This window comes from Bombus fervidus, chromosome 2 (genome assembly GCF_041682495.2).
Source record: "Bombus fervidus isolate BK054 chromosome 2, iyBomFerv1, whole genome shotgun sequence".
Taxonomy (NCBI): domain Eukaryota; kingdom Metazoa; phylum Arthropoda; class Insecta; order Hymenoptera; family Apidae; genus Bombus; species Bombus fervidus.
The window spans coordinates 12816535-12838665 of NC_091518.1; the positions used below are offsets into that span (position 1 = coordinate 12816535).

Genomic DNA, 22131 nt, shown 5'->3' on the forward strand with positions numbered 1-22131 from the left:
TTGAGAGTAATATAACAAATTATTAAAATCGTTCTTAATTTTCAAAAATTGAGTTCTATTGGATTCGTGAGTAGGTTCTCAATATCGTTCATCATTAATTTTAAAGGTATTTAAATTTTGCAGGTAGTTCAATATTAAATTTTGTTAACACATCACAATTTTTATGATACCAATATGCAACTATATTATCTTCTTATGAGAAAAAACTTGGTGATTTTATGTATGATGAATTATACTTTACGTTATACATTAATTATTTCTGTGAAAATAATTTTATACTGTTTATGTAAAGGCAACATTACAAGGCCCCGAATTTTAAAATTCGGACGATATAGAGCTTACAGTAATTTTTTAATTAAGTTTTATACATGTGTTTTCCTACTTCATATTTTAACCTCTTAATTTGTTCACTGCCTTTCATATTAAAAGTGTATGACCGAAATATTAACATGGCAGTGAAAATTGTTAATTCAATATTTATAACACGTTATTAAACTTTTAAGTTCACATGGACGGCAATCGCTTTCCTATATGGTACTTGTGTATAATCATGACAAAGTTGCTTGTATAAATCTATAAATAATAAAGAGTTCCAACAAAATAATGTACAACTGCCTTCAACAATTAACATTGAATTCAATAACTGTCTATTTGTATAATAGTTCAATGAGTTTGTTTCACTTCTAATAATTGCGGATAGTTTTCAACTATGTTCAATAAGATCCCATCAATGTATGCCCTTAATTGTGTATTGACCTCTTGTTGCTCCTTTAAAGCTTGTTTTACCTATAATAATTTAATGATTAATGTAATGATATAATGTAATAATCGATATAATTAAGTTTAAATTATACATATACACATTTATAACTTAATATGTACATACTTCAGATATACTACACAGTCCACCATTATCTTCAGGAAGCTGATCGTCCATCTGTAAAAAACACAAATTGTAAAAAGGAGAATAAAGTGCGAGACTAAATATTTATATTAGTTATTTAATAAAGAATTATGTTTTCTATAAAAATAACAAGTATAACATACTTGATCTTGGTTCATTCCAGCTAATAATTCTACAGCGAGGCTAGGTCCTTTTTCAGTAGAATTATTACAGGGGTTTAACATTAAAAGTTCGCGGCCTGCCTGCAGAGCCGCTGCAGCTTGTAATTCATCTCGGGATTCTTCCAAACCTTATTAGAAAAAATTCAAAGAATGTATAATTTTTCATAATATTATCGCGAACAATCCTAATCAATTACTCGTAAATAATCTTGATCAAAAACGTACTTTTATTACGAGCCTGAAGTTGTGCCACTTCTTGCATTAATTCCTCTATTTTTTGTTGATCTTCGACTTTCATAGAAAGTTCTTCTCTAATAGCTTCAAGTTGATAGTGAGTTTCGTTAGCCCGGCTTATGGCTTGTCGCTCACTTTCGCGAACAGTATCTATTTCTCTCCTAGCTTCTTCGAGATCATTTTCTAACCGACTTTTCTCTCCCTTAACCTTTTCGAGTTGTTCGCGTAACCTTCCTATTTCATCTCTTAAATTAGTTCCTTCTAATTCTATCGCTTGCAATTTGATGGCATAATTTTCTAGTTGCAATTGTCGTTCTCGCTCTAGACGGCTTGCCCATTCTCTATGTCTTCGTTGTTCCGCCTAGGATATAATTATAACATGTTATAAATTTACAATATATAATATATACACAATAATTATCAACTATATTATAATGAATATTATAATTAATGAGTTACCTGAAGTCTTTCTTCAGCCCTCGTTTCAGCATCTTTGGCAGCTTCTTCTAACATTAGTATTCTTGCTTGTAACATAGCATTTTCCTGTTTTGCCCTAGCATACCGTTCTTCCCCGACCGATTGAGTGTCTACTAAAGCATGCATTTGTTCTTGAATCATTTGAACCTGAAAAAGTACAATATATTTTAAAATTATACTTAATTTTTAATTGGATAATTGTTTCAAATTATTTCTTTAATTATATATTAGTGCTTTACATGATTTAATGCTCGAAGTTACGAACATAATTTTCAAAAGACATAGCATAGAAGTACATAAAGAAACCCAATCTGTTGAAGGTAAAGATGATAACTTCGAGTTTAAAACCCTGTGCACGTACGCGTTCACACTATAGACTTCGTCAGCCAGTGATTCTCAAGCCGAAACAATTAAATCCTATTAATATTATGCTTTATTGCATTAATATTACGCTAACTTTTATATAACAAAATTTAAATATCGTTATGAAACGTAAGTATTAATCACCAGAAATAGTTTCAGAAAATTTCATTTTAAATTCAATACGTTTTTTACGGATCTATAATTAATTCATACCATATGTTTAATAAGCACCACTGTCTTCAATTCTAGAATACCAGACATAAATGCGCATGTAATGTAAATTTACCCTGCTATGAAACTGAAAGATATTTCTGTTTTATACGATAAAATCTCCATCTTTATAAAAAATATTATTATGATATTAATGTCACGTAATTATATTGATTAGCTAAATAAAATTCAAATTCAATTAACAGAAGTAAAGAGTTTACTAACAGTATAACAGAATGAACATATCTCCCCCTTTTTTCGCCCTTCTATAATTCCTCAGACGCGTTCATCGCAACTACAAAGAAACGACCATTCCAATTCTCGCGTAACTATTACTTCATTTAAACTAAAAATTGAGAATAAACGAGTAGATTATAATTCTGATACGTCAAATTCATTACGGCTGTCATTTACGGCTGTTTATACGGCTTTTATCTACTTTTCTATTATATTATCAGTTTTTCATTTTATCATTAGTCAGTATATATTTTTACTAATCGATTATGATAGCAATAATGTATTAGGAAAAAATGATTACTAACGATAAGCACTACATAGTTACTATGGATGCTATAAAAGATATTCAATTAAATTATGAATTATCATAAATATAATTGTTACTAAAAATACCTATGTTTGATTTACAGTGCCGTGCAAATGTTTCCGGCCAGTTATATTTTTCACTATAGATACCGAAATTTCTGGAATTTTCAAAAATTTTAAGGAATATTATACAACCATATACTAGTGTTCATGTATTTTACTATGTTCTTTTATTTATCATACACTTATATTTATTTATCTTTTATTTATCATGTCCAATAGGATAATTTAAAATTTTTTCAGATATTACTTTTGGAATACAAAGTAACAAATTTATCTATCCGAAAACTTCTAACGATACATTTGATGTTCTGTTTACATTCAATATTACGTTATCGTTATCATAAGAAATGAATAAATCATATATGGAAAACGATCTGTGATGATCTCAGTATACTATCTTACTTGCTCGGTAAGCCGAGGACCACGACGACGAGGTAGTCGACTACCGCGAGAAGACGGCTGTCCGACAAATTGAAACTGGCCTTCCCATAAATCATATTCGAGGCCGGCTCCAGGTCCAGGAGACGGCCCCTCCCCGGAAGTTATTCGATTATCACGATCATAACGTTCGATCGCACCTGTGTCTGTTTGCTCATCGTAATTGTTCGAATCCATTCTAATTCGTGATCTCTCACGTCACACCTGTGTCAGGTAGACTCGTCATCCTCTTTGACTAATCCGATACAGGAGATTATTCCGTTAGAACGACGTGAAGGCACGCCGGTTCCCTATCCATCCTCTTCTACGGTCAACAATTCTTGTCACTAACCTAACCTCGAAATTTCATGTGTCCAAGTACGCAACAATAGGTAAATATCGAGAATAAACACGAAGACAATCTAAGATGTACAGAGAGAAGCACAGCACTACGCGCACATCCGTTTCTTTGGGCGTACTTCGAATATAATCGGTCGTCTCAATCGCCCACTGTAACCTGGGAGTAGCCGAGAGGCTATTTGTGAACTCCATACTACGTATCGACTAACTCCGCTGAATGTATACACATATCGTACGTGGCATGTTATACTGAACAGAATTTCGCCCACCCCTACGCATGCCTTAGAAATCCAATTAAAGCCAATAGAATGTATTTTGTGTGCTTCTTTCTACCTACTAATGAACTAGAAAATGTAAATGTTTTTCTCATTTAGTATATAGTTTCGTAAAAGGAATAATATTATAAAGGAATAATATAATAATGAATTAAAGTTATCGGAATTTGAAATTATTAAGTAAATAGTGTATTATATCACAAACCATTTTGTTTTAATTGTAAATGATAGTTCTCCGATTAGTAACGCATATTTATGTCATTATTAATTTACATATGTAGTGCGATAGTTTTAATAAATATAGAAAACTATGTACGCCCCAGATCATTTTACAGATGCATGGTTTGTGTTACTATCGAGCAGATTTGACGTCAAAATTATCTGTGAAACATCGTACACGTGACTAAGAGCTACTCCCATGAACAGGCCATTATCATTGTAAACAAATCGTATATAAATGACTACAAAATTTACGTTTTAAATGAACAAAGGTTTAAATAAAGATAGTAGTATATTATTAAGTTTATTCAATTCAGAAAGAAAATTTTTTCTGTATCTTATTATTATAGAGTTGTGTTAGCTGAATGAGTCTATTAAAACTTATTTGTATTGTAAGATTATGTATAACCTTACGTATGGAATCAATATAAGGACTTCAGTGGAAAAGTATCTCATGATCCTCGGTTTTCATTACATCAAATCTGGAACCGGAAGTCCACCCGAATCTTTTAATTTCTTATAAACAGCACATACGAGATAACCAATCACAACAAGAATAATAAAAAAATTTATAAAAGGCCAACTTCTCCACTCGATAATTCCGTCAGATTGTGATCTAGTACATGTCATACTTTATTTCAAATTAATTCCCGATAAACTTGTTAATTTTTACGTTTCCGTTTTACTTTTTAACACCTGACTAATTTAGTTCGTTAAAGATTTTATATAACAACTAATAAATTTTATCATTTCGTATGCCGATCGTATTTGTCTATCGAGCTCAGTGTTGCATTTGTTTATTCAATGAAAAAATATATTATGTATTTTAATAAACTTTATGCTTATTTTACGAGTTATCGTGAGTCATGATTCTAAAACCAAGAGTTAAATTAGTTCGATTAAATATTTTAACACGGTTCTTTTTATTGTACCCCATTATTGTTCACGAGTTTCTATAATTGTTTCATTTATACCAATTTATTCTACAAATCTCTTTAATTTACTTTTACTCTCTTGAAGATATATTCGGTTTTCCTTACGCGAAGAATTAAAAATCACGTAAGCATTACATAACAGAGTACATAAAATTACACACTAATTTATCTTTTTATGAAAGTTAAATATGTGTAACTTTTTATTCGAGGTTCAAAAATGTATACGATACAAAATCACAAAACAATATTTTCCTCACTACTTCACTCTATTATTATAACGATAGATAGTTTATTCTTGCGATAAAATTTTTTATAAATTTTATATGTTCATGTTATAAAAATATACACATTAACAGAGCGTCTAAAATCACTTCTATATCAAATGTATAACGTCATAGTAAATGCTTGCTTTTAATAACTATAAAGAAGTAACAAATCCTGGAATTCTGTTTTATCCAATGAATTAACGGACTTCATTCATTCCGTATTTTGATTACACCTGTCTAACTCGAGAGTCTTATTCATCTTCATTAAGAAACAGTATTAAACCTGTAATAAATATATCGGTTTATGAATAACGTACAATTTGATGCACGATAAAACATGCAATTGAATTTACATCAAATACAGACATCACGCCTCTTGATAAAATGAGTTACCTTGCTCTTATGCAATTCACTCATTTACTCGTAATTGTACAATTTCTTCCTCTAGCTATCGCAATAATTATCATCTTGCCTATAAATTTGTGGTATTATGTGTAATATGTAAACAGTGAAGTACCAAGAAAAGGTGTAAACATCGGAAGTTTCCTTGATATGTATTAAATTTTAATTGCTTGAATTTTTATTTTTATTATTCGATTTTTATTGCTTGTCGATATTGCTTATTTGATATTTTTTTTTATTAAATCTTGATCACTTGATTTCTGTTTTTATTCAACTTTCATGGTTCTAAGTAGCAACCGATCGGGAAACTTCATTCATGGATGTACCAGATATATCTGTAGCAACATTGATTTTATTCTCCGACGAATACTCTATGATACTGTCATTTCTACTTCTGTCCCATATACAGTCCGATTGATTTCCACGTTGACGATCCTCGCATCCATCGCAGATAATATTGTAATCTCTATCGAGTGGATCAGTTACATCAGAATATAGAACAAATTCAGCGGGATAATTCTGTTTCGCATCCCTTTTTCTGTCCGCGGTCTACAGGTTCAGAAAGATCACCGTTTTTAGGGGTTGTCCGGTCAGGAAATCGTTTTTTTTAAAGGACCCTGTCCCCACGATTATAATCCTGGATGTGAGAAACGTTTGTGCTCTCTATTTATTATTAATCTTCTAAAACGCACTCCATTTTTTTAAATTATATCTACTCGAAATTAATTGGAAATATCTTTACGTTTATCGTTTACTCCAATCGCTATCTTTAATTTTTAATATTACCACTATTTTCGTCTATACATTTATGATTATTTATGATTATTATTGTACTCATTGATAGTTAAAATAATCGTAGAATATCTAGAAAAAGGGTTCAAGATTTGTAGAACAATTGATTTATCTATCCATATAGAAATAAATCTAAAACTCAGTCCTGTGAAAGCAATAATGATTGCCAGTTTCAATATTACAATGGACTAACTTCCTCCTATTTGTAATGTCTAGTATTAGTACAACTTTATCATTGTAGACACATCTTCCTGCTTTATTGTTCACTGACTTTCACACCTTTAACAAAACAAACACCTTTTACAAATAGAAGCAAGTTAATTATTAATGATACCGGAACTATGATTTTGCTGTAACTAATTTGAATTGCCTTTCGAATCAAAAGAATTCACGAGTGAGTGTTTCACAACCCAAAAATCTTGAACCATTTCTTTTGAACGCTCCCTATTTAATTTTGTAACGATCCGTAATTAAGCGGCGTTTATGCTTTTAAAACAATCGCGGTACCGTAACGTTAGTGGGGAAGAAAGACAATAAAAAATAAACTACAATTACGCAATAACCGGAAGCCAGATTTACCTGCGCTGGTTGCACTAAAGTGGGCAGCCTGGCGTTTAATCTTCGCCGAGTATCACGAGACAGGGATCGATAGAAAATAATGCTAACGACGCACAGCAACAAAAAGATCAGTAACACAATGCTGAACCAAGAGGAACCTTTCGATTCTTGGGATACCTCGTTACAATAAGGCGGTGAATAAAACGCGCCAGGATGATACGGATAAGGACCGTACGGATTCAAATGTGGATAAGGCGGCGGATAATAAATATAAGGTGGTGGATGTGGTGAATGTTGCTGATGGAATCTGACATCATCTGTAGGATTTTCAGTTGGGGATCTTGATCGAGGTGGTGATCGACAGGGTGTGATAGTAGCACACATCTAAGATCCTGATGATTTATAAAATTCCTTTTCTCTCATCACACATTAAATTTGAAATACGTTCTCTGTAAATTTGGCAAAACCTTAGATTTTACTCTTGTACTGTAAGAGCGATAATTTTGTTTGGAAATAATTACAAATATAAGGTTAAACGTCATTTCGCATGCATGAATTTTGACATGATTAATATTCTAAGGAAATTATATATCGATATTGATCTTTGGCTGAGAAACTTCAGATACATGAAGTGTTGTGATATTATGGAAAGCTATATAGTACTTATTAGGTATCAAATCGAATCTAAGTTAATAATTGGTAACAATGGTACTTACTCTATGATTGAGATCAATGACATCATCCTCAAGGGAGACATCGCTGTACATATCGTCCGCGGGATCACAGTTGGAGCCTCTACCAGAGCTATTGAAGCTGCCGCTTCGATAAAGTTGGCTATAAAAAAAGTAAACGGAATGACCAAATATCAAATTTTAATAAACGTTAAAACCTTACTGAAAATTCAATTTTATTTAAAATTTTAACTCGATTGAATTAAATTCTTTCTGTCTCAAAACCATAAACGTTCGATATTTTGAAGTACATACACGTGAATATACATTGATAATATTATAGAAACAGAGTTATGATTAAAAATACGATATTAGCGATATAATTACATTTTCAAAACAGGATACCGTTGGAACAAAAATGAAATGTCGTAAGAGGATAAATATAGATAACGAAGTAAAACGTATATTTGAAGCATTTATGGAAGCGTAAAAGGAAATAAGATGTGGAAGTGCGTGTGCAGGCAGTGCCCACGCTTTAGAAAGTCTGTCGTTTTGCGTTTCGTGAAAGGAACGACTTGAAAATTATCAATTGAATAAGGACACCCAAAGGTTCTTTCTATGAATTGTAAATTCTCCGCTGTTGAGTTACATCGTTGCTATTGTTATCCCGTGACGTCAACTCACCAACTCCAGAAATGAAATACGTAAAAATATCTTTTGCTAGTTTTTATAGATACTATTCCGTGCTTAACAAATTCAAGAATACACAAAATATCTGGCTTTGTCCGCGTAAATTTTATAAGTACGTATTTTTATCGACGCGTAGAATTGTTTAATTACCAATTGAACCGTTCACAGGGTAAAATAGTTGACTCCGCTACTTTTATATAATTTCATTAATTTTCTTTCTACTTCTTGTTTTGTGAAGTTAATCGGTTTAGTAAATAATTACAACGGTTCTCAAGCTATCGTTAAAATAGGAAAAACGATTTACGTAACACATAGTATGTTGTTATCGTAAGAAAAAAGAAATGAAATATGAAATTAACGGTTTGTTCTTACCTTGCTAATGCATTGGAACTAAGTCTCTTCCTTCCGGAACTAAAAAAAAAAAAAAATAGCATGACCGTGAAAAATATGCCAAGATATTGTTACGCAATAGAACTTTTCGCTACACAAGTGTTAGACTTAACTTAGAATACTGTTAATGAATTTCAGCTATTAATCACTCTCCCCTTCAACGCGTACGTTTGATCTTACAATTACTTATTTCAATTTCAAAATCATGAATCTTATAAAACTTTCGAGTAAACTAGCATCGTGTCTGCTAAACGAGTAAATACCTAAATCGAGTCAAATTACAATTTCTATAAATGAACCAAATGCCTATATAGTCGAATAGAACAGATGAAGGCCAGAATTAGTTACGAAATAGTAAACGATGCCAACAAGGTATTAAGTATATATTTATTACCTATAACTGTAAAAGATGAACAACAAATTGATCGATTCTATTCTGATATAATTGGCAAGCGTACAATGTGCAATTAAAATTGTAATTTTCCACATACGGTGGTTCATTAAAGTATTTGAACACTTATCATAAACAATATTTATGGATATATTGTGTGCACTATATGAAACTTTTTAAAATTTCATTCACACTATCACGAGCCACGATTTTTTGTGATTATATTAATAAAATGTAAAACCAATCCGAAAGTGTATGTAAAAATTGCAATGTAATGAAATGTTTTGTATATATTATAACACACAATTTATGCATAAAAAGTTTCGTCAATATATATATGTAGACGTGGACAAGACACACATATGTTGTTTATTTATACTTTTTCTGCTTTAATACTCAATAATAGACGTAGAAATAGAAACGTTTAATTCACGAAAACGCTTTCTTCTTTCTTGCAGCTCGTTTCTCCTAATAATCAGTTCAAATGATCCGAGACCAATTTTACCAGATACGAAGAACACCACTAACTTGTTTATTTATAAGTCTGATGTCACGACTGATGAACAGTGAACAAATTGTAAACACGGTACTGTTAGTTACAACTACACAGACCGAGTAATTGTCTTCGTAAAGTGAATATTATCTAGGAAAATTCTTACGACGCAACATAGAATGCAGAAGCATTGTGTACGTTATCTTAATATTGTTCCTAGCACTGTACTATTGGTAAGAACTTCCGCCATGTCCTACAGATCGTTATAGACATGTTCCTGGAAAAAATTTTAACGAGTTTCTTGTAGATAACTCCGGGATACCTCTCTTTGGGAATTAAACCAGTTTCTTATCTGCCTCGGTCTATTAACACGACCAGACAACCGTAATTTATCAGACGATTTCACAAGAGCAATTTTTCGCACGGCAACCTCGTCATTGTTCCATCTTTCGAATCGAAGGAAATTCTCCCGCGGCGAATTAAATCTAACACACGACGATTATAGTATCAGCGGCGCGTAAACTTCGTTTTTGCATGCCGTCTAACTTTCGTGCTACATTCCAAGAGCTTTCTTCCAACCAGGACTTATTGCAGGCATAATTTACCTTGTCTTTTATGTATAACTGTTGCTTTGCATACTTAGAGGCTCGAATTGAAAAGTTAAGGTACCTATTTGTACCGAACGCTTGAAAGTTTGTATTCAGAAATACAAATGCAAAATTATTATTTTCAAATGCGTGAATATTTGAAGTACTTAACGTTAAAACGAAATTCAGTATACTCGAAAAATTTTTATTTGTTTGAATAATATACATATTACAATTTTTAAAAGATAAATATTTTTGAAATAGCAGCCTCAAGCAGATATAAGACGCGAACCTATCTGAATTATTTGAGTAAACTAAACTTTTTCACTAAAATTCCCATAAAACGAACAGAATACGAATTGTAGAATTTATAATTCTGAATAGGAGGACGTTTGGAATTTTTGCAGGAAAAAAGTGAAGAAATCTTACCACGGAGGAGTTCGTCTAAGTGACGTTCGTAGCCAAGAATGCCTTCCTATGGTTGAATTGGGGCTTCTTGGATTTCTAATTAAAACAGAACAAAGGAGCTTTAAGAATATTTGTAGCTATATTTAGACATCCTAATAATAGTATGTATATTGCTACTAATAAACGGGTAGGATACGCTATTAACACTTCATTAATTCCATTAATTAACAGATAAGCATCTTACAATGTTAAATGAAGGTATTAAATTAACAATTTACAAAAATGTATACCATCTATATTATCTATAAATTAGTGCATTGTATCACGTTGTCATGATAAAGCACATAAATCTCAATTATGACTAACAATGAATGGCTTTACGTACGTACATATATCTCGAAAGCTTCTAAACTCAGATTTCAATTTCTTGTGCCAATTATTATAATTTTGTTGATGGTTTCAGTTTTAATAATTATAAGATATAAATATGGTGTATATATATATATATATACAATAACATAACATAACATATATACAATAACATAAACGAGATATTATATACTCTTAGATATAATTATATCGAAAATGATTACATATACAAGGAAACAGAATATACGCAGTACAGTTCGGAAGAAAATAGGAGAGATTATACGTATTAATAATTCCGGAAAACGCAGAAAATAATAAGATGTTCAGTTATTTTCTCTTTTTACGTGAAAGTTTTTTTGTCTACACATCCACCTAGCGAAACATTGATTTAATCGTGAGAATAGATCTGTCCGAATGATATTCATATAAAATGTGAGAAAAGCTGTATTAAGTTTCGACGTATAAAATACAATATGTACACGCAGTTTCGCAAGGCAAATAATTTAGTGCCTGATGTGAAAACTAAACACATTTCGGTGCAGCAGTCTTGAAATAAGCCTAATATAATATGAATATTATACTATCAAACATTTTCATGTATATAGATCGTTATTTTAAAAAAATGTCAAAATGTCATTCGATACGATATTATTTCTTAATTTTAAAGATTTAAGAAAAAAGATGTGCCTGTCGTTATTCTAAATAATTCTTTACTAAATAATCTCCCTTTCTTTTATTAGAATCTAAATTGAATGTATCTGTTACATTTTATACACCACTGTTCTCTATTAATTTATTATTCCAACGATTCAAACAAGAAAACAAAATTAAACGCAGATAGTATTGCCAGAAATCACAAAATGCAATTATTTTCTTAATTATCCTGATCATTCATTTAAAAGTTTCACAGGCATAACTGAATTATAAATAGACTATATACATTTATACAAAATGATATTTTTATCAATATAATTAAAAAAATGAGATCCAAATAGAGATTTGATTCATTTAATAAATATTACAACGTGTGTTTTGCTTTTAATATTTTACATACTTTTTCATATTTCACGTACTTTGTAAATTTTTGCATCTTCCAATTTTCCATAAATTTATAAACATTCGCAGTCTAGTTGTAAACACAATTATTTCATTAATTCATATACGTGTGCTTAACGATCAATGCACCCTCTACAGGTCACGTCCGGAATTTAAGCTTGTCGAACTTAAAAATGTTCGCGCGCAAAATGTATTTCGATCTCTCCAAACCAGTACAGATACTATCGATACTATCGCGCAAAAAGACGATCAATATGCAGGTAGTACGTATATATAGAAACAGAGGAGGCAACGAACTTACTTGACAGTATTGTTTCCTGTGGGTGAGGGTGCAGAACTGCTACCACCTGGTGATTCCACCCCGTCATCAGCGTCACCCTCAACGGCTCCAAACGCCTCGTAGCTTTCCTCTTCCTCGTGATTTTTCGCAGATTTAACGTTACAGGATGACGCAGAGGCATCGGCGTGTTCGAGACTAGCGGAATAATGCCCGGAGTCTTGGAGATTCGGATTGATGAGATTATGCAGGTCGACGGACATAGAAAGCGAGGGCGGACCGCTTTGGCTCCATTCGACGGCACCAGGAGCTCCGTTTACGTGACCACCCTCGTCCTCCACGCGATATGATTGGCGGGTGCTCGGTAAGATGGCGTCACCATCACGAGCTACGTCACTGTCAGACACGACGACACGTGATGTAGCCACGCTGTTAGCTGGCGAGACATTTACACCGGGCGAACGGGAGCTTACCATCCTTCGTTATCGGCCAGATTGGAGCCGAAGCTCGATGAACAACGAGAACGGAGGGATGCCCGAGCTCCTTTAATCGCAGACTGCCTCGCCAGTAAAACCGGTCGTTACTGAAAAACGCTCTAATGAGTCAGACGGTCAGGAACAGCAAGAAAGTAAGACTGTTCGCTTCTAAAAAAAATGACATCAAATGTAACACGATCTTCGTTTTATCTTCTTAGCTAAGGATTCAGCGGCTAGCTAAGCTAAATTAGGTTAATACGCGAAATTTGAAAACATGTACTTCAATTACATCTATACGAAAAAATGTTCACTAAAACGTAAGCTAATTGCATAGCTTATCGAGAATCCACTGAGAAGCTAAAACGAATTTGCACCTTCACACTTCGGATGATCACCGTGGATGAATCATCTGTGAAACATGTGAAAGATGGCAACCGGAATACGGTTCAATTCGTCCAAAGTAGAGGTTGATTTTGTTTACTGGTCACTTTGGAAAATGCGGATGAAAACAATATTTTTAATGAACCATTCAAAAGTATAAATTCGACTAAGCTACTTGAAAAATATCTCTTCGAAGCAGTCTAGTCCGACCTTAAGTGAGTAAGACCGTTCGTGAATAAAAAGATGAAATGAAAAGTAACACGATCTTCGTTTTATCCTTTTAACATTCTTGACCGGTGAACTAACGGCAAGCTTCTCTTCCAAGGAAGAAAGAGATAACGATATTTTGTACCGGTAAGAATGCTTCTCTTAACTTTACGGAGCAATGAGTTTACAATCTATGTGAATGTGATTTAATGAATATGCAATGTTAATACAACTTAGAGACCGACAAAAGCGTGAGAACCGAGCGCACTAACAATAAGTCATGGTACACTGAGTCAAACTTCAACTACATGAGAAAACTCCAAGTAACTAAGTGTTTACATACATACGTACTACGTATGTAGGTAATGTATTAAAGTATATTTGCATAGTTCAAGGTCAAGAAATATGTATCTTTTTTCTGTTTTCTCTTTTTTTAACGAAAGCAGAATTCAAAAAATGTTATTCATGTTAAATCGCACGTGAGATAAAAGGGAAAATTCTGACAGCATTTTCTGTTCGTTCTACTGACTCGTAAAAGAAATGTATGCCAGACATGACTGTGACAAACGTGTATATATTCAGTAACATAGGAGAATGACTGATTGAGGACAGTAAAAAGAAATATAACCATACGATCCGTGGTGAGTCATCTTTTTGAAGGATTTGAAAAAACCAGAAGATAAAGACTGTTATTAATTTTATGTTACAACATCAAGATTTGTTTTAAATAGGTGCTCAATGAAATAATGTTTATTGTATATCATGTTAAAAATTTCATTGATTTATCAAAAGAAATAATATTCAATAATATTTATATGTACAATATAAGTGCTTAACACGAATTTAACGGTATTAAATGAAATAATCATGGATCATTTATATCTTACAGTTTATCTTGTACTCGATCATGTGTCATTAATTTAATCGATTTTCATATCCGTGTTGAGTGTGCCTTATACATGTAAAATGAAGCCATACTAATTAAGATAGTCAAAGAGACAATCACGAAAGGAAACATCATTCGGTAAAAGTGTACTTTAATAATCGCGATATCATCGGATATCGCTGTTTCAAAAACAGTCCGAAACATTTTAGTTTATATATTGGGTTGGCAACTAAGTGATTACGGATTTTGTCATTACCACATAATATAGAAACCAATAGAATCTTCTCACTAATACAAACACTAATTTAAAAATATCTGTTCTAACATGTGTTTCGCTTTTTTAGTAAAAATGCAGATTATTCAAATAAGATGCATTTTGCAATTCTATTCCAAATACCGAATACATTATTTATTTAAAATAATAATATTTCTTTTTTCTAATTTAAAATTACAACCATAAATTGATATGAAAATTATCAAAATTACAAAATTTCAATCATACAAATTATATGAAATAAATCATCTGCATGTAATGCCTTGCATACTATAAAAAGGAAACGATATAAGTAATATAACACCGCGATTTTAGTGACTCCAGATCGTCTTGCAAATATTTTGCTGCGATTCGCTGTTTCAGTTGTCATTTTGGTAACGAAGGTTTTGAAGGTTTCTCAGACGCATGTGCTAATATTATCGATAAATTTTGCAATCGTTTAGATAAATTAGTGACATTAGTCTTTTATTATTACTTATCTACAATGTAACTGTATAATAATTAAATAATTATACTTAAATTTTCACAATACTTTCAGTTACATGTTAAGAAACTATTAGTTCGAACGTATAAATTGTCTTAATTTACTTTATTTATGCAATTTTCTATAATTGTTATTTTTTTATATTTTTGTCCGATACATAAATGAATACACGGTGTGCTGTTTTGAATACAAACATCTTTATTAGCATTATTACGACTAGTTACGAAAATTATCCACGAGATAACTGGCGTCTCGGTTTCCAGGTACTTGTCACTCGGAACGGAATGCGTAGATGCGTTTCGAATCGCCAGGAGATTCCAGTACGCTATTTAGAGCAAGCTCGAAAGTGTAGACGAAGAATATATTTAACGCTCAACAGCGTATAATACCTCTAACCTTAATTATAATGACACGGGAGTATCGTTAACTTTGTCATTATTCAGGCTTTGATGAAAGTAATATGGTTCTCTTTTTTTACAAACTCTCTTAACTTACTGAAATATATGCTTCATAATGATTAACGTGGATATTCAACGTTTCGCGATTACGAAAATCGCTTCTATCAGTTATTCGTTATTGCATACGAAATATTATTCAAAATATCATTTGTTACTTAATGAAAAAGAAAAATATAAATATCACGTTTTCCTGTCCATTAAATGTTATCTTCAATGTACCTAAGTAGGGTTATTTATTGATCAACCATTGCACAAAACTTATTTAGCGATAACCTACAAAGGAATAATATACAAATTTTGGTATTTAAAAATGAAATGAAAATACTACATTTGATTTAGCATAATTCATTGAAATAATTGATGTTTCGTTCCCGTTAGTATTCATTTCACATAATATATTTTTTGTAGTATTCAGAGGGTGAGAATTTTAGAAAGAAACAGCAAGATGTTCCTTGCATTGTTGCTCGTTCGTTGACTCACCTTGAACCGAACCGATAGGTAATTCCAAAAAAATGCAGAGAAATTATGTTCACTGATGTATACGAGACGAAGTTTTTCAACTTGGAATAATCGGTTGCAATGGAGTGAATGAGTTAATTATGTACGCTTGAATGCGGAACGTATAGAACTTAAAGAAGAATGAAAAATCCGAGGCAGATGCACCTTTCTAGCTGTCACCTGAAGTAAACACCTGTATACACTAAGCCATGATCAGGTAATAGACGCACACAAAAAAACGTCACAGCAACTATCTCTGGTGCAGACAGGTACGTCCACGAAAACACGCAGTTGAATCCACAATATCGAGTTCGAGGCAACAGATGCATGAACACTACCGTCTTATGGCAATCGCGAGCAAACTAAACGAAAGCACAACCGAATCGTAACAGTAACGCGAAAACGAACGAAACGATCAGCCAAGAGGAGCCGTGGCAGGTACGCATGCGCAACGAAACAGGAATGTTCGTGAATACACGAATACGTTTACTACACCTATATACATCACACTAAACATCACGGTCGTACCCGCAGGTACGAGAAAGCACCAGTGTTTCTCAACCTACGGAGTATTGACTTATTTCAAGTTTAACTTAAGCCTATATAATTTTACCCTTTGTATCATATTTTCAATCTATTAATTATTTAATTAATTTTTCTAAATAAAAGTTAATTTGCTTTTCATTTCACAGTGTAAAATGATTCTGATAAATTAGTCGGGTCCAACGAAACATGTATGTAAGTATTTATATCTCTGTTACAAAATATGTACTCGTTTTTAATATCTCTGTCTTTACGATGCTGTAACGCCATCCGAATTTTTCTTATAAACTTCCTTATAAACCAGCTCTTGCATTTGCATTCTGAGTAACATTCTTTTGTCAGCGGACAGTGTTCTTATATGAGGCAAGAGACTCATAAGAAAATAATAATTATCATCGAAACGGTTGCCTTCTAAAGGATCTACCGGGATATTGTCATTGTCACCCATGAGCACCTGTTCAGGAGAAATATTTTGTAGCATCATTTCGTTTTCCGTTAAATTGTCAGAGACGCTCTGAAATTCAAGATTATCAAAATTCTCCTCGGGTTCTTGCTTCACGTCTATATGATTGGCAGCGTCGATTTTTAATCCGTTATCGTTATTTATCGACAGTAGATGATTCGCAATTGTATTTCGATCGTCCATATTTCTATTTGTTACCGACGAACCATTCTGTATCAGCGCTCCATCACTCTCACTTTCGCTAGGCACTCGATCATCATCTTGACAAGAACTACTTCGTTCCCAAATTGGAGGACGGGGTAACATTTGCTCTTTCAAAAATTGCAGGCTTTTAAAATGTATCCATACTGGCCTATTTCGATGAAATTTACTTTTGCGATAAACTTGGTCCTTTTTTAACTCCGCCCGGAAAGTATCTCGTAATCCTTTCCACTTTGCTTTTAATACTGGTTCTGAAAAATGTATGAACAATATATTTTTATATATTTTACTAGTAAAAATACTTGCAAATTTCTAATTCAATAATTTATAATAATATGTTTAATACTTTAATCAGCTTTGCGTTAATTTAATTAGATTATGCAATTTTAATTGAGTTAAAAAATTATCCTATTTTATGAACATTACACTTTACGATTCGCATATAAAATTATATAGGTAAAATTATATTAATAAATGATTTTTGTGAAATACAATTATGAATTAATATTTGTATCATAAAAATCTCAAATATAACGAAAGTAATTTATAAATACGATAGTCGAAATTTATTGACTGCTTGTACGCATGCGTCTTCACCTAACAAGTCTATATGTACTTGCGATTTAAATATTCCAGAGTTTTAATACTATAAACTACAATAGATTGTAAGTTATTAATGGTTCATAGAGTAAGATTTGATGTGATTATAAAGTTCATATATTAAACAGTAAACATGCAAATTGATTTAAAGTACAATATATCCGGTAATGTTACCCTACGAAAAAAGTAAGGTTAACTAAACGGCGATTCGTACTAGCAAGTACACTAAAATACTATACTACACAAATGAGTAATAATCGCATTGTTTAAATATATATATACATATTTTTTGCACTAATTAAGGCAATTTATAAAACAATATAAAAAATCTTTCCTGTATAGAAGTAAAAATTTGTACTATTGGTCTTACACGCCGTTGTAAAATTTAGATTATTGCATAAATATGTAATGATTATAACAAAAACATTGTTCTCGGTTGAGAAAACAAACAATTTAGTAATTATTTTATTATATCAATAATATTGACAGTTCACACTTAGAATGATATTATTATGCTAAAAATGAGACTAAAAATTTTGCTGATAGTTTGAATGAATGATAAAAATGTGCGCGGGAATGACATATGATTGAAAAACGATTTCATCAATGCACCTACTGGGCAATTTGAATATCGATGCAATCTCCATCCAAACGCGGTTCGTCACCTCGCGATTGTGATAAGAGATATGCCTTTGGTTCCAAAGCGCTGGCCGCTTATAAACTTCGGCGATTAGCCGATTCGCGTCCATCTTCACCTCGTCTCTCATTTTTGCTAGTTAGGTATATGAAAAAGCGTTTTTCTGTAATTTGAACAAGACAAGAAAGCACAGTATTAGCTTGTCAATCCGATAGGAACAAAGTACAGGCGAATACTAGCGCTGGGATAGCGATTAGCGCGCAGGACGCTCTCGGGTAACGATCGATTCGCGTTTTGCCCTCATCTTGCCCTTGCTAGCGCGAATAACTTCATCTTCCCTTCTCACGAATAGCAACTTACTATTTGATTTTCTATTACATATAAAAATTTACAACATTAGTCACGTGAACATTTTTTAATTACAGGTTATTAGATATTGTTTTCAATTTGAATAACATTCCAAATATAATAAGTATTCTTTATATCAATAATGTGACATATGTATAACTTTGTAATCATAGAAAATGAATTTAGTAAAAGAATGCAGTTATATATTACTTTTTTTTATTTAATGAAATGACTCATATAATTCATAAAATGATACAAAAAAATAACATGATTAGAACGTATACATATGCGAGATCTATATTTTTGTATACATATTTCAGATGTTGAACAATATGAATGATTTCGAATTAATAGCACAAGGCGCCGAGGCACGTGTGTATAAGGGTATTTATTTAGGTAAACTAACGTTAATCAAAGAGAGATTTGAAAAAAAATATAGACATGCTGATCTAGATAAGCGTCTCACAAAAGATCGAATAAAAGCTGAATGCCGTGCTATAATTCGTGCTAAAGCTGCAGGTAAAATAATATGAATATCGTTACTGTCAAACTGATTTGACGAAACATATCTTTTTTCTAAAATTTTACTGTTTTTAAGGGGTTGCAACACCAGCTATATATTTGGCAAATTTAGAGCGGCGGTGTATTTATATGGAATATATACAAGACGCAATAATACTAAAAGATTTTATCGATGAAAAAGTTTCAAAAGAAACAAATGATGATCGTTTATTAAACTTTATAGCGCAAGGACTTGGAACAGTTATTGCTAAATTACATTCGAAAAATATAATTCACGGTGACATGACTACCTCAAACGTACTTTTGAAAAATATTGATGACGATCACATTGGAAAACATGGTATACCATTTTAATGTCATAAGATCATTTTAATGATATAATATTTATTTCACTTTTACTCTTCTAGTTGCGAACAATTTTGTTATAATAGATTTTGGTTTGGCTCGTATAGAATCGAGCGTAGAAGATAAAGCAGTTGACTTGTACGTTCTTGAACGATCATTACTAAGTGCACATTCAGAAGTACCTCTTTTATTTTCAAAGATATTTGAGATTTATCAGAAACATTACACAAATAAAAGTCAGTGTAAAGAAATTGTTTCTAAATATAAAGAAGTACAATTACGAGGGCGGAAACGATTAATGATCGGTTAATTTCAATATATTTTTTATGAATATATTAGACGCATTTTATTAACATATCCTCAATAATTTATACATGTTAAATATACCTTAAATAAACCGCCTTATATGAAATTTGAGCTGTACTGTTTTATTTTTAATCTATAATTTTAAGATTACATATTAATTAGTTCTGATTTATTATTTAGATTATTTTTACTTAAACATTAATAACTTTATAGCTATAGAAATTTTTTTCCATCAGTGTCATTTACTTCTCAGAAAAATGTTCTAATAAATTGTTATTAATCAAATTTAACATATACACAGCTATATTAACATTTCAAATTGATTTTTTATATAATAGCCTTGTGCTTATTAAGACAAAAGCTAAGGCTGTTAATACATAATATATTTAAACAGTAAAAACAAGATTGAGTATAAAAATTTTATGAATGATACATCCAGTATTAAATCTGGTCAAATATTGAGCAATATGGTTATTTAAAATGTTTATTTATATTAATTATCTGCACAGATATATAATCTGATTTAGCATATGTAACATATTTTCGTAACATAGTTTACAGTACTTGTGTCAATGATATGCAACAAAGAAACTAAGTTTGAAATAAAAATATTTTATAACTAATATTTAAAAACATTTTCTTTAATAGCAAATAATTGACCTTTAAAATATAACACATAATTTTCTATACAAAAAAAGAAACTTTTTGATGAAGAAATACTTTTTTGTGATAATGTTTAATTCCATATAACAAGTTATCCGAGAAATTCTTTTGTATATTTATTGCGCTACAAATTCAAAGCGCATATAATCTATATGATAATTGCTCTTCACAAAAATGTTTATGAGGCAAATTGCATATATGCATGGAGCACTTGATTGTTGAATTATATGTATTAACATCTTTATCAGTCAAATTATCATTGGTACAGTTATGAAAATGCTCAATCAAAATGTAGTCCTGAATATATAATGATCCAGGTCACCTATGAATAACAATTTTTTTTATAACGTTATGAAATAAAGAGATTAAAGCAAATAGCATTAGATAACTTCAAATTACCAAAAAACCAGCAAATGATGTCATAAAACCTTCTTTAGTTAATTCCCATATACCACCAAATTCTTCCTCATCAATTTGTTGAAAATTACTAAAATACAGGTATGTGACACCTGCATTAACTAATACAAATCTGAAATATCAAACCATAAATTTGAAATGTATAATTATTACTTTGCTATTATATATTGCGATTATATTATATTTTAACTTACAATAGTAGAGCTATGAAACCTTTTAAAGGTATAAGACCCCATCCTATACCAACTATAATACCAATTGCTTGTCTAGCCCAATATATAACATCAAGAAATTCTTCCTATAGTAAATAAAAAACGCTTATGAATGAAATCATGAAAATATATACAGAACATAATTAATTGAAGTGTGGTTATGTTTACTTTATCCGGCCATTCGGATTTTGCTGTTATCGCACGTGTCCATACACTTAATTCGCATTTACCACCATTTCCAATCTTTTCAGGTTTTGAACGTGACATTTCTACACCTTCTCAGCTTAATAATATAAAACATGTAATAAGACTCATTAACATTTCCTAAGTGAAACAGATTCCATACTCTTTATTTCCTCAAACCTTCTGCTGCTATACTTCTATCTCTTGAATTATGGAAATGTGCCACACAAGACAGATTTCATACAATTTTTCACGCACGCGCACTGTTCCTTTTATATTTTATTCGTTTTATATCTTTTGATATTTATTTCAATAAATATCACATATATTTTTAATAGCTTAATGCTTAATGTTGTAAACAACACATATATAAAACTATTTTGTCTTTTCTTGCATATATATTTTATATATCATCATTAATATTTAAAAATATAATTGTATAACTACATACTATACCACCGCCAAATTATTTCATTAAAACATATTGTGATCGTATAATAATACATAATTGTATCA

The 22131-nt window shown here is 31.4% G+C and overlaps 4 protein-coding genes across 9 annotated transcripts; 1 reads left to right on the plus strand and 3 right to left on the minus strand.

Annotated features, from left to right (window-relative positions):
• Positions 1-268: 268 nt before the first annotated feature.
• On the minus strand, positions 269-16482 carry Nuf (rab11 family-interacting protein nuf). 5 transcript variants are annotated; one of them, XM_072013910.1, is made up of 10 exons: positions 16341-16482; positions 12536-13094; positions 10831-10905; positions 8913-8951; positions 7896-8013; positions 1759-1923; positions 1291-1660; positions 1048-1193; positions 887-937; positions 269-786 (listed from the first exon to the last, which is right to left on the minus strand). In XM_072013910.1, the coding sequence occupies exons 2-10, from the start codon at positions 12985-12987 to the stop codon at positions 664-666; spliced, it is 1539 nt and encodes a 512-aa protein (XP_071870011.1). In that variant the 5' UTR covers positions 12988-13094; positions 16341-16482; the 3' UTR covers positions 269-663. The 5 variants fall into 5 exon arrangements, with proteins under 5 accessions (XP_071870011.1, XP_071869992.1, XP_071870003.1 ...); XM_072013891.1 differs by lacking the exon at positions 16341-16482 and adding an exon at positions 16158-16297; XM_072013902.1 differs by lacking the exon at positions 16341-16482 and adding an exon at positions 13544-14842.
• Positions 16483-16491: 9 nt separating this feature from the next.
• Positions 16492-20246, plus strand: Prpk (TP53 regulating kinase). 2 transcript variants are annotated; one of them, XM_072014086.1, is made up of 5 exons: positions 16492-16613; positions 16868-16913; positions 19288-19486; positions 19566-19829; positions 19897-20246. In XM_072014086.1, exons 2-5 carry the CDS (start codon positions 16908-16910, stop codon positions 20142-20144), a joined length of 717 nt encoding a protein of 238 aa, XP_071870187.1. In that variant the 5' UTR covers positions 16492-16613; positions 16868-16907; the 3' UTR covers positions 20145-20246. The 2 variants fall into 2 exon arrangements, with proteins under 2 accessions (XP_071870187.1, XP_071870196.1); XM_072014095.1 differs by lacking the exons at positions 16492-16613; positions 16868-16913 and adding an exon at positions 17919-18047.
• Positions 16641-19043, minus strand: LOC139992838 (uncharacterized). The gene is made up of 2 exons (XM_072014073.1): positions 18599-19043; positions 16641-17633 (listed from the first exon to the last, which is right to left on the minus strand). The coding sequence occupies exons 1-2, from the start codon at positions 18747-18749 to the stop codon at positions 16969-16971; spliced, it is 816 nt and encodes a 271-aa protein (XP_071870174.1). The 5' UTR covers positions 18750-19043; the 3' UTR covers positions 16641-16968.
• A 654-nt stretch (positions 20247-20900) lies between the features above and the next one.
• On the minus strand, positions 20901-21835 carry LOC139992860 (GEL complex subunit OPTI). The gene is made up of 4 exons (XM_072014121.1): positions 21601-21835; positions 21415-21518; positions 21203-21332; positions 20901-21125 (listed from the first exon to the last, which is right to left on the minus strand). The coding sequence occupies exons 1-4, from the start codon at positions 21697-21699 to the stop codon at positions 21084-21086; spliced, it is 375 nt and encodes a 124-aa protein (XP_071870222.1). The 5' UTR covers positions 21700-21835; the 3' UTR covers positions 20901-21083.
• Positions 21836-22131: the final 296 nt, after the last annotated feature.